Source organism: Halictus rubicundus, chromosome 12 (assembly GCF_050948215.1).
Source record: "Halictus rubicundus isolate RS-2024b chromosome 12, iyHalRubi1_principal, whole genome shotgun sequence".
Classification (NCBI taxonomy): domain Eukaryota; kingdom Metazoa; phylum Arthropoda; class Insecta; order Hymenoptera; family Halictidae; genus Halictus; species Halictus rubicundus.
The window spans coordinates 3,814,138-3,832,443 of NC_135160.1; the positions used below are offsets into that span (position 1 = coordinate 3,814,138).

At 43.9% G+C, this 18,306-nt stretch overlaps 1 protein-coding gene across 12 annotated transcripts in view; it reads right to left on the minus strand.

Moving 5' to 3' along the window:
• The window catches only part of LOC143359946 (RNA binding protein fox-1 homolog 2), a 437,182-nt gene that overhangs the window by 106,736 nt on the left and 312,140 nt on the right, over positions 1-18,306 (minus strand). For all 12 annotated transcript variants that reach the window (XM_076798373.1, XM_076798374.1, XM_076798378.1 and 9 more), the window contains 2 exons: positions 14,791-15,054; positions 13,546-13,599 (listed from right to left, as the gene is read on the minus strand). In XM_076798373.1, the coding sequence (XP_076654488.1) occupies positions 13,546-13,599; positions 14,791-15,054 (318 nt within the window). The remainder of the gene's footprint in view (positions 1-13,545; positions 13,600-14,790; positions 15,055-18,306) is intronic.

Consider the following 18,306-nt stretch of genomic DNA (forward strand, 5'->3'; position numbering starts at 1 on the left):
CGAATTTTCTACTAAATAAATAGAATTAATGAAGAGTTTAAAAAACAAGAGAACAGAAAGAAGAATACGAAGAACGAATTAATGTTTCTTCCCCGGTTAACAAGTCAACAATTGAAATTCACGATTTGTATACAGTGACAAAAAAATATTCAGATACAGCTTCCTATTTTCGACTAGATAATTTTTATTCTATCGATCATCGAGCCATGCAATGATCAAATTTCGGAATTTTTATGGTTCCGGATTGACATATATGCTATTGGTACAGTGAATTCTCGATATATGTCACCAACACGTCCAGGGCACATACCCGAGCCGTGTTATGTTTCACGGGGTATACCCTGCGGTAGTGGAGATAATTCCGCGACGTTTATCGTCCAGGCCTTGGCGACATATATAGAGAGATCACTGTAGACAATATTATCAATTGAAGGTAAGAGACTGTAATGTGAACATTTTCTGTAACAAACGCAGAAGACCAATCGTTAAACGAGAAGTTACAAGAAAGTAAAACCCGAGGAGCAACTCGGAGGGTCGAAAAGAAGAAACGAAGTGATTGTCGATACAGCCTGCGAGTGAAAAATTAATACAGAGCCCAGGGAAACGATCCTTGAGAATGACACGAGCATATCTGGAAGCCCCGCGGCGTTCTATCTAGAAAAACGTTTTCTGTGAGTGTGTGTATGCGTGTTTTCATCGGACGGAATGGAAATTAGGTGGGCGAGGGACGAGGGGGCGGTACGGGGAGAAGTGGCGGAGAACGAAGAATAGTGGGGTACTTGAAGAATACTTGAAGTATGTGACCGAAGCTGGCAAACAGCGATATAAAAGCGCACAAAACAATACGAGATTCAAGATTATATATATATAGATACGTATAGAGAGAGAGGGTGAGTCAAGAGACAAGGAGTGTGTGCGTGTGTGTAAACCGCGATGGAAGTGGCGCGAGAGATATACACGTATACATATATATATCATTGTCGCCGCTTTTCCATCTATCATTTTTGCCGTTTTTCCTTATTATTTTTCTGTTTTCTTTTCTATTCATTTCGTTCTTTTTTTTTTATTATTTTGTTTTTTGCCTGTGTTGAACTATATATATATCTCTCTCTCGTTCTTTCTCTCACTCACTCACTCGCTTTCTCTTTCTCTCTTTGCTACGTCACGTGGATCAATTAGTAAAAGTAATTCGGCGGCGAGGAGATCCAAGGAGTTTCAAGGCCTCGCGAATTATTGCGATCTTGCGATTGATTATCGCCGACCCGGTGTCTACCGAGATTCCATACCTTTTCACCTAGATCTAGCTCGGTTCATGGGGGAATTTCCCTAGAGAATTGTCGGCCGAATCTGATTCGAGGAAAAGCTTCCCCCTTTCGAACTGAATTTTGCTGCAAATACGGGGAAACTTTGTTAACAATCGTGTGGCACTGTGACTCGAAGATCGTTTGGTTTACCAATCGGTTGAATATTAATTTTACTCGCGAGAATTAACAGAATACAGTGAAGTCTCGATCTAAGACCAATCCTCGGGTCCGTGCTGTGACATAGATCGTGTAGGCGCGCTAAATTATATCGTGTTTAGTGTCGTTTCAATCAGAAAATTGCCAGGAATAAGTTGGCGAAAGTTCTACAAACTTTCTCCTGTTTTTTTAAAAAATTGTGAAATAGAAAAATATTTGTAAAATTGCAGACTTTACAACTTGCTCAGTGTTAATTTTTCAGAGAACATGTCACCGATTGGTAAACCCGATGCAACGGTTTCGGGCAACGTCTTTCGAGATCAGACCGCGTGCAAACTTGTACATGGGATCCGGACGGGGCTTATGGGATGGATCGAGACAGGTGGTTCCTGCAGGATTAATTAGGATCGGTCCAGAGAGAATGAGAGAGAATAATGTTGCAACGAGAAGAGGCAAACGGCGCGCGTTACTGTCATAAACGCCGGACAAAACGGTTTGGTGAGATCGAAAGCAGCATTTCTCTATCCTAAGACACATACGTGAGTAATATAAAAGAGGTAGAAGCATGGGCCTTTCATTAATACCTTCGACTCGCCTAGACAAAAGCGTGCGACTACTATTTACATATAATAATAATGATATAACAATCAGATAGAGATACGTACGTACATGTACAGGAGTGTTTTGTGTGTTTGTTCTTTTTTTTTGTGACCGTGTGTGTGTGTGTGTGTGTGTGTTCGTGAATATACATACATATTTATATTCAATGTATTATATATATACGGTATCATGCTGTTTGCGTTGGCTTGCGACTCGCGCGATGTCCGATTAAAAAAATTATTAATAAACTATTTGTAGGACGAAGTTTGTATAATATGTTTTCTCTTGTTTTTAATTAAGCGAAATAACATTGCTGTTTGTGTGTGTGAAGCAGCGATTTTAATAAATTGTTAATTGTTATACAGAGCCATTTTAAAAGTTTGCACCGCTTTTGTTCAGCGTTGTTATTCTACAACGCTTGTTCAACATCGCACGATGTTTTAATCCGTGTTCTGTAATGAATGTTTCATTAAGTCTACTAACATCAAAAATGTGCAAAATCCACTGACAGATTGTTGAAAAGTCTGTGAACACTGAGAGATTATTTCTGCAACTAATCGATCACGATAAAAAATTGAACGATAAAATAAAAACTAGTCAAGGCTCGAGAAAAAATAATTTAATTATCCATGACATTTCTGATTTGATGTTTTGATGTTTCAATTAAAACACTCGAGGTAGATCGACACGACTATTACGACCCGCAATTTACCCCGAGTTCCCTCACCCGGAAGAATAAACCGTAACTGTTGCTAATGATTTAATTAACTCCGAAGGTCGTTCTTTTTACGAAATAAACTACGACCGTTGCAAATAAGTTAATTAACTTCGAACATAATTGTCGAACGCGCCGATTTCTAGAAAATTATTAACCGTCGCGGCGGACAAGCGGTGTTCGTGTTTTACAAACATAACTGTTGCAAGTAATCTAATTAACTTGCAAAATAAATGCCACGGTTTTTACAAAATTATATACCGTTCAGATTCTTCTTCCGTAAAAATAAGCAACAGATAATTTTCATTAGCTCCGAAATAAATGTCGAACGCGCCGATTTCCAGAAAATGGCGGACAAGTGGAGGTCTCCGGAGGACTTGTGAACCATAATGGCGGGCACGTAGCGCGTCGCAAGCCAACGTCGCAGGTGGATTAGTAAAGACGGCGCGTCGTGTGAACCATAATTAGACGTGTACGGGGTGTCCGTGTCGGTGCGTGTGTGTGTGTGTGCTGAGAGCTAGGCCTCTACGAGAAGTCGCGAACGCAGGTCTGAGCTTGGAAAGATCAACAACTCGGTAGACAGGCAAAGTCGCGGCTCTAAGTTTGTTAGTGACGGCTTTAGGCGGCGTATCTAGTCCACGTTCGCGTGTACGGTGTACACCGGCGGGTGGTCTTGTGTGCGCCGGCCTTGAAACGCCTTGGGAAACTCGTCAGAGAGAGAAGAAAGGACACAAGAGTGGAGGTATCGACTTTTTGTTTTCCTTTTTTCGACTTTCAGGTTAGAAAAAGTAGTAAGTATAATAGCGTCGGAAAAAACGAGGTGTGACAAAGTTTCATCAAATCAAATGGGCAGCATCTCCCGAGGGTCTCCTCCGCGACCGGAAGTGGCGGCAGCCGGCCCACCGGGTGCACCTCGTGTCCGCTGCTGCACTTTTCCGAATCCGAAAATATAGACTAGCCAAAATATCAGCGCAAAGAGACCACTTTAATTTGATAAGCACTGGTCAGAGAATTGAATCGGGAGATCTAGAAGCTGATTCGAGTGCTAGGTTAAATTTTTACAAAAATTGTTCCACAAAATTTTGATATTTTCTTTTTTACTTTTAGTCGCGAAGGTGGAGAACAGCGGCGGACACGTTAAAAGTGGCGCACCGAGCTGCCTTATAACCAATGGGAGCTAAATAATGATAAAATGCGGAATGCTAGCTAGTAAAAATGCAATAGCTCGTCTAACAACTACGAGAACTAACACCATTGGTTATATTATGGTATGTATGTACGTGTCACTGGCACATACTCAGCGCTAGACAAGTACGCCGACCGGATGCCCTATCGTCTCGACTTTCAGCGATCGTTCGATTGTCGAACGTCTGCCGACAGAGTAAACGAAACTGTCGGCTGAAGGGCACAATGACGTCAACAGTAAACTGACATGAGGAGCAAAGTGTAAATCGGGTACGCGATCGGCGACCTCGTCCCGCGCTGATCTCAAAGTATCTCTTCTCCAAAATGCTGCACTTCATTAGGGATGCCACATTCCATTTACATTGACGAAGCTTTCGAGAAAAGGTCTCTCTCACAGACTCGCGCGATCATCACTCTCTCGCTCACCTTAGGATCTAACATAGGGCGTCGATCGCGCGGAAATCGGCCGCCGTCGATCCTCCGACCGACGTTCGCGATCGAGGATCCAGGCTGGACACGCGATTTCCGCGGGAGCGACGCGAATATCGCGTGGGATCGGTGACGGGATCGATCGCGATCGCTGAAACGATCGAACGACTGTCTGAAGCAGCAGTCTCCTTCGATGCTATTTCACCCTTGTGCACTGGTCAAACGATTAGGATTTGCTCGCAGGAATTAACCCTTTCGATGCCCATTCACGTTACATTATTCGTACTTGTATTGTGCTCTTACTATGATATGTAAAAATCAAGGTACACCAAATTTCTTATTAACAAATTAAACATTGTGGCCGTTGTCTGTACCAGTGACAAATTAAACATCGAAAGGGTCAAATTGAATGGTTGACGTGTTCGATTCCGTACAATATACGAACCGCCGATATTAACACATTGCATGCTGGTTTATTGTTGACGATTTCAGTGAAAGTATTTTTTAAAAATTGCTGTATTTATACTAGCACAGTATTTCTTGGCTTGTCACGGTCCTCCGACGATCTTCGCCGGAAGACACCAATTATAAAATACTATCTCAGTCCGCATACAATGTGTCGGATTAATTCGTACATCTCTGCAAGAAGAAGAATTAATTGCGAAGGTCTATCCAGTGCACGAGGGTAGGTGGTTAGTATTAGCAACCCCGTTCCGAGGATTTATTGCGGACGATCGCGTGCCGATCCCGTCAACTCCCGTCGATCACTTAAATGCTAAAAAGCGATGGCAACGCTCCGCGATAGTTGTCGCCGCATATTTTCCTCGCCGTCCTCCTCCCCCCGGCGAGAATGCGCCGGGAGAAGTGTATTTGCAATGCAAACGGCGAAACCGCCGCGCCGGTGCGCCATTGTCGCTGTTCAATCTCTCTTTCTCTCCGTCCCTCCTCCCACTCTCTCCGGCGACGCGTGACGAATGAGGACTCGCGTCTCGAATTATGCGAAGGCCGCTTTTCCGCGATTTATCGGCCTCCGTTTCGCGGAGGGAATTTTCCATTGTCCGATTCGGCGACTGTTGCAGTCCCCGTGCTCCGCCACGGAACCTGCGTGGGAGAGGACCGTTTGCTCGCATTGTCGCAGGGGGCCGTCTTGTTTCTCCGAAATTACGCGCTCGATCGGGAAAGCAAACGTTTAGCATTGTTCCTTTGATCGTGCCTGGTCGGAGGCTGCGGATCGCTGTGCAGAAATTTCGCGAATTGACTCGCTGCCGTCGTTGGCACATTTTCTTTTGGAACTATTGAAGAATTACTGCAGATCTTTCTGAGGGAAATGATGAGAAAATTAAAATTTGCGTGGAGTTAGATATCTTCCAGAAAATTGTCTTCCTCCGTAAAGAAACTGATATAATTTGAAAATGTAGTAAAAATAGTCCAAGAAAGGAAATCCACTGTACTTTCTTTTTTCACCACTCGATATTTTCATTGACTTCCATATTTACAAAGGGAAACCACAGTGAAACAGAGACACGAATCGAAATAAGGATCATTTCACTAAATTTGTCGAAAAGAGTGAGCCTCCCTACCAAGAGGAGGTATCAATATGAATCTCTTAAACATTGTACGCCACTATAGTGGCTTTCCGTGGAAAGCATCAGTTTGAACAGTAACGCCACTATAGTGGCTCTTATGCCATCCGCGGCAAGGCGCGCCGTACCTGGGAAATAGAGTTGCGGACGATCGCGCCGTACCTGGGAGATATAGTTAGAGGGAAAGAAAATCCTCTGAACTTTCTTTCCACCTCTCGATATTTACATTGACTTCCATATTTACAAAGGGAAACCACAGTGAAACAGAGACACAGATCGAAATAAGGATTTCACTAAATTTGTCGAAAAGAGTGAGCCTCCCTACCAAGAGGAGGTATCATCATTAACCTCTTAAGCATTGTACGCCACTATAGTGGCTTTCCGTGGAAAGGATCAGTTTGAACGGTAACGCCACTATAGTGGCTCTTGTGCCATCAGCGACCAGGCGCGCCGTACCTGGGAGACAGAGTTGCGGACGATTGCGCCGTGCTTAAGAGGTTAAGAATTACCATTGACTGGGCACGATATCATGCTCCGTTATCTTGTCCAGATTTCCGGAAGCGATGAGACGGACGGGCCAATCAGAGCCGATCGCGCGAAACAAGAAAAACAGGTGGTCTCGGGGCAAGCATCGAAGGGCGATAACGGACGTCAACGGCGTTTAATTAATCCCCAGCGAACTGGGAAACCCAGTGCACGGCTGGGGATTGGCCGTCGGCGGGGACGGATGCGACTGCAGCGACGGACTTCCTCCTCCCGTCAGGATCGCACAGGACGACGGGAACAGGACAGCCGTTATTGCTAACCGGCGACGTCTTTTATTTGATTTGCGACTTCGCGTTCGGTAATTTGTTTGCCCCATTGATTGCGTACCAGCGGCTTTCGGGGCCGAGGCTTTAATCGACGGTGCTCGTCGGCTCGCAGGAAATGGTTTAATTAACTTCCCGTTTCGGCTCTTTAATAAATTCTTGTACCGTGCGCAGCCGGCCGGCTGACTTCGACTATCGAAGGATCGATATTCCCGGATCGTTTGACGACGGAATTCGTCGCCGGGAAATTGTTCAACTAACCACGGTAACCTCCTGTCGCTTCGAACAGTTTCAACTTTTATTACGTGGAAGTTTCACCTGCTCCGAAACGAAATGAACGTCACCAATTTTGTCAATTTAACACCAAACAGAGACTTTTTATCAAATTAGAAAATTCCAGATGCTTTTAGAAAGAATATATGGTGTAAAACACGCAAGGACTTGCGGCATTAACAAACTATAATTGAATTATTTAACGGATCAAATGTATTTTTGAGAAATGTCTGAACAGCCAGGATTTTTAAACACCAGGAACGTCACCAATTTTGTCAATTTAACACCAAACAGAGACTTTTTATCAAATTAGACAATTCCAGATGCTTTTAGAAAGAATACATAGTGTAAAACACGCAAGGACTTGCGGCATTAGCAAACTATAATTTAATTATTTAACGGATAAAATGTATTTCTGAGAAATGTCTGAACAGCCAGGATTTTTAAACGCCAGGAACGTCACCAATTTTGTCAATTTAACAGCAAACAGAGACTTTTTACCAAATTAGAAAATTCCAGATGCTTTTAGAAAGAATATATGGTGTAAAACACGCAAGGACTTGCGGCATTAACAAACTATAATTTAATTATTTAACGGATAAAATGTATTTCTGAGAAATGTCTGAACAGCCAGAATTTTTAAACGCCAGGAACGTCACCAATTTTGTCAATTTAACACCAAACAGAGACTTTTTATCAAATTAGAAAATTCCAGATGCTTTTAGAAAGAATATATGGTGTAAAACACGCAAGGACTTGCGGCATTAACAAACTATAATTGAATTATTTAACGGATCAAATGTATTTTTGAGAAATGTCTGAACAGCCAGGATTTTTAAACACCAGGAACGTCACCAATTTTGTCAATTTAACACCAAACAGAGACTTTTTATCAAATTAGACAATTCCAGATGCTTTTAGAAAGAATACATAGTGTAAAACACGCAAGGACTTGCGGCATTAGCAAACTATAATTTAATTATTTAACGGATAAAATGTATTTCTGAGAAATGTCTGAACAGCCAGGATTTTTAAACGCCAGGAACGTCACCAATTTTGTCAATTTAACAGCAAACAGAGACTTTTTACCAAATTAGAAAATTCCAGATGCTTTTAGAAAGAATATATGGTGTAAAACACGCAAGGACTTGCGGCATTAACAAACTATAATTTAATTATTTAACGGATAAAATGTATTTCTGAGAAATGTCTGAACAGCCAGAATTTTTAAACGCCAGGAACGTCACCAATTTTGTCAATTTAACACCAAACAGAGACTTTTTACCAAATTAGAAAATTCCAGATGCTTTTAGAAAGAATATATGGTGTAAAACACGCAAGGTCTTGCGGCATTAGCAAACTACAATTTAATCATTTAACGGATAAAATGTATTTTTGAAAAATGTCTGAACAGCCAGGATTTTTGAACGCCAGGAATTATAATTAATTTCTTAGCGGAACAATTGAGGTCCAATTCAATTCCCGTTCCACTAAACAAGACAACAAACAACGAACGTTTGCGAGAACGTGGCCAGTTTAATTATTACTTCATGAGGTTGTTCCGGCAATTCTCTCTCTGCCGTTTGAAAAAGTTTGATTAAAGTGTCAGGGGTACAGTGTTTCCTTGTTAGATACGGTTTTCTCGTTTTACGAGAAGCCCCGAGATCTGAGTCGGTCGAGAAACTTATAAAAGGAATTTCTGTGGAACTGAATCTTTCGGAGACTTCGATGATTAGTTTCCCAGTTCTCGGATAAGATTTTCCGAAGGAAGTGTAGTGATCAGATGTCGGGGAAGGTAATGAAAGAAATTTTTATGGAATAAACGAGCGTTGCCTTCGGAGATTCGAGTTTACCGAGAGCTCTGGAATAGTTGGACGCTTAGGCTCTTTGTCCTTAGTTTGTTTTAGAGTGATCGCGGACGCAAAAAAGGAACACTGTCAAAGAATTTTCTGAACCTTTGGGAGACTTTTATAATATCTCGGTTCTCAGATGAGATTTTGCGAAGAGAAAGTGTGAGAAGTTCGGAGAATGTTTAGTGAACTAAAGGTTTGACTCAATATAATTATTGTAGCCTAATAGGTCCCAGTTCTCAGGTATCTCCAAAGAGGAACTAGAAATCTCGAATTTCAAGCAATTTTTTCGCTATCGGTATGGAAGTTTACCTTCGTGAACTTTAACATAATTATCGGAGTTTAATAGCTCCGAGCCCTCGGATAAGGGTCGCGAAGAGAAGCTGGAAGTTTCAAATGTCAAGGAATTTTTACAAAGTAAGTAAGCGATCATCTCGAGATCGAAGTTTACGGAGACCTCTCGGAGACTTGAACGTAATTATCGGGACTTAATAGCTCCCAGTTCTGGAATAGAAAGTTCTGAAGGGAGTCTACCTCTATCAAGGAACTCGGCAAAATTTCAATTTTCCAAAGAGAAACCATAGGCTCTGGACAAAGTGCCAGCCTTTTCCACGATTCGCTGCGTCGTCCGCAGGCTCGGAACCAATCTTGGAAAGTTCGAAATTGGCCCTGATCGCTCGACCCGTGTCGCAACAATAAAACAATCCCGCCGAGCATAGCTCTCGCTGAATATGCAATCTCGATGCTTCGGGGCTCTCCTCCTCGAAACTTCCCCTGTCCCGATTTACGTTTCTCGGAATCATTATCCGCGAGGAGTCGGCCGGAATAATGAATTTCTGATCCAATTACCGCGGCTCCATCTCGCACTCGAAGAACAACCTCGGCCTTTCGTTATTTCCCGCCGGAAACTTTCTGCGCGATTTTTCAAACTGCGCAACTTTCCCAGGGCACGCGTAACATTTTTCCCGTGATACAGAAAAACTCTATGAAAATAGTACCACGAGCCTGCTGCTTCTTGATTTTTCCTATTTTCTTTTATATTCAATAAATTCCCTTTCCAGAGTTTCTTCATGGCGACTTTTGAAGACGTCGGACAAGTTTCGAGCAGCTCTGACCCACATGGACGTGTTCGATGGCCAATATCGAGTCCCAGGGGCTACCACGGGAAAACCGGAAGTCCTCCGGCAGCAAAGAAGCCCCAAGTTCCACGGGGCTCGATCGAATCGGAATTGTTTATCTCGCAGCGTCGATTCTGGATCAAAGTTTCGAGAAGTCTCGGTAAGTGAATTAGATTCCGGCTGCATGTTTTATTTACCATCCTCTCGGAGAGACTGAACCCGGTTCGAGAATTTCTTTGCCCCGGAAACGCTGTCTCCAGCGATCATTTCGTACCGGCGCGGCGGCGAGTACGCCCCCTCCACTTAGGGTATTAACTGTAACTTTGTTCCGAGATCCGATTGATCTTGGCAATCGCATTTTTCTCTTCATAACTTTCCGAGCGTCCTCCAGACGATTAATTTCTTTCGACCTCCAGCAGCTTCCGAGGAACCGAGCTGTCCGTGCGCTTCCGTAAATATTTTCACCACTCTTCAAGAATAGAGAAATCTTTCTGTCTAAACGAGTCTCACGACACATACTGGAAGAGACCAATCATTTTACGTAAAAATAGTAACCCTAAAAATAGTAATAGTTGCATGTAAAAGTAGTAACTGGCTGAATGGAATACCGAGAGTTCGGTATTAAATAATCGTTAATTAATTAGTGGAACTTTTCGAATCCTCGAGGTTGTCTGGCCTTCTTCAACTGAGAACCCATCTCTTGGGATCTCTTGGATTTTACAGTTGGTTGTCTCTTGAGAAATTAATTTTTCGACACTTCCGTGGTTAAACTAGAAACTGATAAATTCCTTGATCTCTATTTAATTTAATTTAATTTGTCTAAATGGAATCGTTTCGAGCTCGACAATTAATGTACTCAACAGTCGTCGAAGCGACCCCTCGAAGCGTAAAATATTTATCAAATATAGCAACTATTCTCGATCACTAAATCCAGTAAGTTCATCGCCATTCCTCAAACTCCAAAGAATCCAAATTCAAATTTTCAAGGAGTTGTTGCTAACCGAGGCTAATCGAAGCACCCACTGCCGACAATCCAACGCTAACAAATTTAATTACCGGGCTTGATTATCACCGGAATAGTCAGCAAAATGAAGTGAATTCTCGAGGAATTTGGCAGCCATAGTTGAACAGAGAGGCTCTTGGAATTCCCAGCGTTTTCAGCGTCTTCCTCGAGTTCGAGCGGCAGTTCGCAAGATGGCGTCGCGCCGGGCCGGGCCGAGTCAGCGGCAGGATCGTCTAAATCAGAGCTGGAAGGTAAATCGGGCTCGATCATGATCAGCTGGACAATGGACGAGCATGACGTCGCCAGCAGCAGCCGATGCTATTGGGTTACCGATACCCGCAGGAGCTTGATGAAGTGCACTTGACTGTGCTTGACGCAAAGACGCTGAATATGCAAGCTCACCGGATGCCGGCTGTCGCCGCGATGTATTACAGCGGATCTTATCCAGACCGGTTGTCATCCATATTGAAACTGATTTGCATTTCAAACGTTGCTACAACGAGGGACTGCACTCCCCCGAGTTTTCTTTCGACTCGACGGCGATCCTACGGCTTTCCCGTGTTCGTATAAACTACCCAAGGACTGTGCTTTCTCGATCCATACGTCTATCTTGATCGAGACCATCCGAACACGACAGGCCATTCTTTTCGAATCGATTGGGACAATTTTCTGTGAATCGATGGGAGAATGTTGAAACACCATTTGTCGAACCAGCATTCGATAAAGATTCGATGGATTTATCATTCCGTTTGGTTGTTCTGGATTTTAATATTTGAAGGTTTTCCTGCGACCAAGAAATCGATCCTCGATCATCTCCATTCCCCGTCCTCCTCGACCTCTCTCTCTCTCTCCTCTGTAAATCCGATCCGCTCAGGTCAAGCCAATAAGAATAATGGGAAATTACAGCAGCGGAGAAGAAGATCCAGAGCTGATCCACGGATTAAAGAAGACAGTCAATAATGACTCCTCTTGCACGACAAAGAGAAAGAGCGGATAGTTGCTGGCGGTAATCGTCCCCGAGAAATCCACATGCACCATCGACTCCCGATTACTTCGAGCTATAGTGCTCGGATGATCACCTAGGAAAAATGTCCTTACGAATCAGAGAACAGGCATTGTGCGGCTCGAGAAAAAGAAGAAGAAGAAGAAGAAGGTTCGAATTTCGTCTCGGAGGAAAATCTCTTTTTCATCGGGGAAAGTCCACGGAAGAAACCTCCCCGATCTTATTACCGGAAGGAGGGGCAATCTCGGCGTCACTCTTTTCAACAACTCCCTCCCCCGCATTTCCATAATTCACGGATCCGTGTCTCTCGTATTTCAGGCCGCCCGTGGAAGCCATAATCTCGACGGCGGGAAGAAAGTAAGAGGAGAAAAAGATAAAAAGATGGGTGAAAACGATGGAGAAACAAGACGACGCGGCGGTAATTCTCGCTCCGGTTTTCCGGAGGTTCACGGGCACCGGTGAGCCCGGTTGACAATGGCGCAAGGCTTTTTACGGGCTTTTCCCGGGTTTATTACACGCTCGGGAGCGCTGTGCACACCGCGCGACCGAGAATGAGCGTTGCCATCGCGCTGCAAAGAGAAGGCGGCCGTTCAACGGACGAGCGCATCGCCCGCGACTCCTCCCTCTTCCACCGTCCATTGTTGACAGGATGATCGAACGATCCTACGCCGGAGATCGAGACCGATCCATCGCGGCGATGCGCTCCTCCGATCCAGCCGATTACGGCGTCGCGACGTCCGCGACGCCAGGATGTCTTCTCGAATGTATTTTCCACCAGCGAAAAAATCGGGGTACGCGTAAGGGTTGCTTCGGGGTTGGACGTTGGGGGATGAAGATTGACGACGGATCGTCCGGGAAAATGCGATTATTTACAAGCTGAGCGTAAAATGTGCCCGGTTCATCCTTAAAATGGCTCCTTTTTGAAATGTAATGTCTTTTTTAAAACTAGTCCTAATGAACTGAATTTTTCTGAGACAATTCTAAACAATGCATAACAGAAATTCTGAGGGAAAATATAGTACGCTTTCTACTACTTCTTTCTACTGTGGCTTTAATCAAAATTTCGACAAACAAAACTTTGTTCTCGATCGATGCTTCCAAGAATCGGTATCGGAGGCGAACTTCGAAATAATCAACAAAGGCTTTTTCTCCGGGGGATGATTCCGCGTAAATCGAGAACAAAATAAAATTTGTTCGAACAAGTTGTGTTCGATGAACGTTTGCAAGAAGTAGAATCGACGTAGGGGCCGAACTTCTAAATAATCGCTTCCCCTCCGGGTTCGATCGGACCGGGATCGAAAAGTTTTCGGAAATTTGCGGGATACAGGGGTGGATTAATGTTCCCGGGGAAACAAGGGCGGTTTCCTGGGGGGGGGGAATGATGGCCTCGAACGCGAAGTGAATTCATCCTGGCGACGGGGATTTCGTTCGGCACGGATCTGTGGCTTAAGTCTAACAGTATTTTCGGGGGTGGGTTGACAGGGGTGGCTCGCAGCCTAAGGGCGACGTGAGCTTACCTTGCTTCCCCTTTCGTTAAATATGATTTCCACGTCGAGGATTGGCCCGAATTGCTGGAAAACAGAAAGTCGATTAAACAGGGTGTTTCCGAATGTTCCGGGGGAATTTGCTCGCGTTAAAATGGCGGCGAGCGCAGTTTCCGGGAGGGTTTTAAATGTGAATTATTACGCATGCGATGATGACGATGTCGGGAGGATTAAATTGGGATTGTAGTTCGAGCGGTTTTAAACGTTGTTCAATTTTGAATTGGGTAAATCGGAAAATAAGTTGTGAGCTTCGCAGGATGTTCTTTATAGATCGTTCGAGCTTGTGTCACGCACCATATACCCTGCGGCGGGGTAATAAAGCGATTAAAGCATCTTAACAATTTTTATATACCCCCGGATCGAACAAATTGTCCGGGAGTTATAATTAAACTGCGGCTTCCAGGCGTTTATGGCTTCTTCTGAAGACCTTCGAGGGAAAATAGAGTGCGAGTTGTTCGAAGTTCATTTCTTTTTGCGCTGTTCGCGATCAATTTACAAAACTAATATGGGAAAGTCAGTTTTATTTTACCCTTAAGAGACACTGCCTTGTGCAAAATTAAAATTTGTACAGATTCGTATATAGTGAAAAAGGAATTAATAGAACAGTAAGTACGATTAAGGTATTTATTTCTCAGTGATTAAAATAGTGATGGAAAAATGAGCATGGGTAAAAAAATGCCATAAATACACGAAAACCACTCAATCTACCTACCACGAGGGACACTCTAGCTTGGAAATACACATCAGTCGCGTACAATCTACTCGAACAATATTTTTCTTTGATAAACGACACGTCTGTCTCCGGGGGCGGCAGAGGTCGAAAGGAATTTCAAAGAACGCGACAGTGATACAAAGCCCGAAAGACTATGTTTAACTCGCATATGCCACACGCGTAAACGCGACAAATTTTGTCTCGCGAAGTATACTAAAATATTTCGATAACTCCACGAATTGTAAACGAAAAAATCTGAAATCCGTAACTTCGAAAGGCTCGGTGTTAAATAAAATTGAAAAATAAGAAACAGACGAGGGTTAGTAATTTATGCGTCAATTGCACTTTATTTTTAGCTAGTAAATCAGTGTGATAAATTCGGATGGAAAATGAGCTTAAAATTTGTAGACAAAAATTGCCTTTGTAATGATTATATTCGTAATAGGGAGACCGAAATTAAAGTGGAGGAATGGGGGTGGTTAGGGTTGATTTTGAGAGGAACTTACCCCAAACATTGCCCTGAGATCAGGGTCTCGGAAACGGAAAGGTATATTGCTGACGTGAAGGCGTTTCGGTTGTCCTTTCAGGTCTGTGCCTTGTGTCGCGGTCGCAGGTGTCGTCGCACCTGAGGTGACAGGTACCATGGCGCTGCCCTCGACAGCACCTTCGGGGCTGGTCTCGTTGCCAGCGGGCGTCGGTGCTGGTTGTTGGCCGCCGCCGCCTGCAGCCGCAGCTGCTGCAGCCGCAACTGCAGCCTGAAACACCTCCGACTGTTGTCGGAAAGCAAACAGCAGCCCGTTAAGTATCAATCACGAAAACAGTCTAAACTCCAACGGTCTTAATCGCGTCGAGATTGGTCTTATAATGGTCGAACGAGAAATACAATCGATTTTAATTCGCGGATTGTTGTCGCCAATTGCGATTGGCTCGGCACACTTTAGCCTTTACAGAGACACCAAGAATCGTAGGAGGAAAGACCTTCGGGCGTCCATGACATTTCCCCTTGACGCCACAATTTATTTTATCAAGCTGCAGGAACTTTTCCCGGTGACTTCGCTTCCCGGCACGCTGCGCTTTCTTATTTATTCGAAATGTTGTTCACACCGGAACTCCAACGAGAACTCGGAATTGCTTCAGGGAACAACTTTCTACCCCTTTTCAGCTTCTACAAGCGCGATTGCAGATCGTATCACTCTCGTGCAGATGCAATCGTTGCCCTCATAAGGGCTGCTTATAAGGGTACCTTTATCGTTTCGCTCGAACGGTACTTTTCTCGAACATATTGTTAACAAATTTACAGCGACAGCACGAGCATTCGCTTCGCGAATAACTTCCGATTCCAAAGACAAGAATAACAATTCAGGTGAAGGTTATCGGATTGAAAAAATAAAGTCATTGTTAGTTCTAATCTCATCCGGAATGAATGTACGATGTTTGCGAAAATGTGACCCTCGATAAGAATTCTTTTTTAAACCGGACTCTCATTTGAAATTTAAATGTTCGTTTAAAATCTCTGATTTTTTAAATCTTTTTAATGCGCAAGCAGAAAATATCTCTACGCATTACATTACCATGGAACAATGGTAAACCTTTATCACTAGACCGTGTAGTATTAAAACGTAGAAAATCGTATTAGAGGTGGTGTTGTGGTTTTAAAAAGATGAAGATCCTCGGAACATTGTTTTACACCGCACTGTACAAAATTAAAAATAAAAGAAGAGATACAATATTTATTAGTAAATTTTTAATTTTTAGTAGCAAACTATAAATTACTCAATTACTAGAATTATTAAAAATTCATTCATTCTTCTTTTACTATTATTTAATATTATTATTATTATTTGACCTTTCAGTTTATGTCTCACTAATAATTACTCTAACACATCCCATTTTAAAGTTTATTTATTGCTGAACCCCTAAAAACAATTTTTCTATCGCTCAATAAAATCAAGTTTGGTGCAGTCCTTTAAAATCGCCGATTATCACTGCACAAAGTAAACTGTTTCAATACTTGTACAATAAATATAAGGGATTTCGAGTCAGACAAGGATCAGGAGTGGGCAGATTAGAGAGGGCGTCGCGTAATCGCCGGAATTCAGCGCGTTTCGTTGTTATTACAGCCGCGTAGGGCTTGTAAGTAGTGCAGTCCGTAAATGGTCAGCCGAGGCGGCCGGGCTTATCTTGGTCGCGCTACTAACGAGGCTAAGTGAACAGAGGCCGCGTATGGCCAGCCGCAGCTGCTGCTACGTAGAATTTCTGGCCGTGCCACTGTCGTGGGAACTTTATCACGGGCTGGCAGTGTAGTATGGTAGCGAGGAGGCCCGACCAGCTCCGTGTATACGTACCGGAACTAAAGCAATTTCAGCCACGCTCTGCTATTAATAAACACTTAGCCGAAGAAGATATTCGAACTTCCCTGCACGGCGGACAATTTCGCGGCCGACGGCGAACAGACTGCGATTAATTCTCTTGGGGGGCCTCGAGGACTTAACGGGCCTTCATTTCCATTAACAGGGGGCCGTGCGTCACCCGCCCCCAATAATACCTTAACAATAATTTATATTGTCCTCTTGCAAAGTCCGCCCGGCAAAGACAATCCGGCGAAAAGGGCCGAGTTGCAATCTCGCCCGGGTAATAATATGCAGCCCTTAACAATCTCACTGAACGTTAATAGAAAATGTTTGCCATTGACGTGAAGGTTAATACCGGGACTTTTAGCGACGCGTTCATCGACACCGTCGGTCGGTTCCGCCGCAAACAGGGTCGTTAAGGGTTAATTGGCTGTCGTCCACGACCCCAGGGCGGAACTTTTAATCAGCCATGAGGCGCGGATCCGTCGTGCTCGGAAATGTTTCATCGTGTTTGAACAGTTCGAGGAGGGTGGTCGCAGTGCCGAGGGTTAAGAGGGTACACGTCGGGCGAAAAATGTCAATGACGCCGTCGTTTCCAGTGGAAAATCGTTAAAGACACACGTGAGTGCACGGCCGCCATTCTTCCGGTTTCTCACCCTTCCCCTCCGCGCAGGAGAGCTCCTTTGTCTCGCCGGCTCGTGGAAAAAGTTTTAATCCGGCCGCGAAACAAGGTACCCGCGGCGAAACGCGTATATCGACAGGCTCGTTCGACCCTCGATCCCTTCCGGACGTCGATGGTTGATGAATAATTCGTGAGCCGGAGGAACGTTAACCCAGGAGCTCTAGACCCTCTCGGCCGACGTCGCTGCATCTAAATTTCATCCCGTCTGCCGCACTGATGGATCGAGAAATGAATTCCGCCTCGAATCAGACTCGCGCGCGCGCGAGCGAGCGAGCGTGCTCGAACTCGCGGACCGTGCAGCTCCGAACTTCCGGAACAATTTGCTACCGGGGGTGGAAAGTTCGATTCTCGAACGTCGCTGTCGCAGTTTCGCCTTTTGTGGACCGAAGTGTTCCCGCAGTTCCCGTTTCGTTGCTTAATTAAATTATATTTTAATGCCCCTTCGAAACTGCGGATTTTATACGCCCCTGCCGGCGAACGTGATTCAAAGCGGGCCGCGAGCTCCAGCTTCATTAAATTCCGGTTTTACAGCGCGGCAGTTGCTAATCGAACATTTCGTTCTGGAAATTATTAAACTTTTTTTAGAGCAGGAGGGTTCGGTGCAATGTTCTGTAATTAACGCGCTACCATCGTCACGTATACGTAATTTTCACTATCTCACAACTGACTTGCAAATAGCCAAATTAATTTTATACTCTTTAACCAGTTAGCTGTTGCGACCTCTTTGAAAAATGTATACCTAAGTTGCGTCGCAAAAATTAACCGCTGGTGAATTATAGCTGTTTTGACGAGTATACTCGTCACGACACGAAATATTGCCATTTCTTCATGACGAGTATACTAGTCAAACACAGTTAACTGGTTAATGTTGTAGTCCTCGGCATAGTATTCAGAAACTCCATAATTTTTCTGTTCTGTTAACACTTTGAACGCTCAACTAGGAACCCCAAAAATTCCATAAAATCAAAGTAAGTTGTTTAATGGAATAA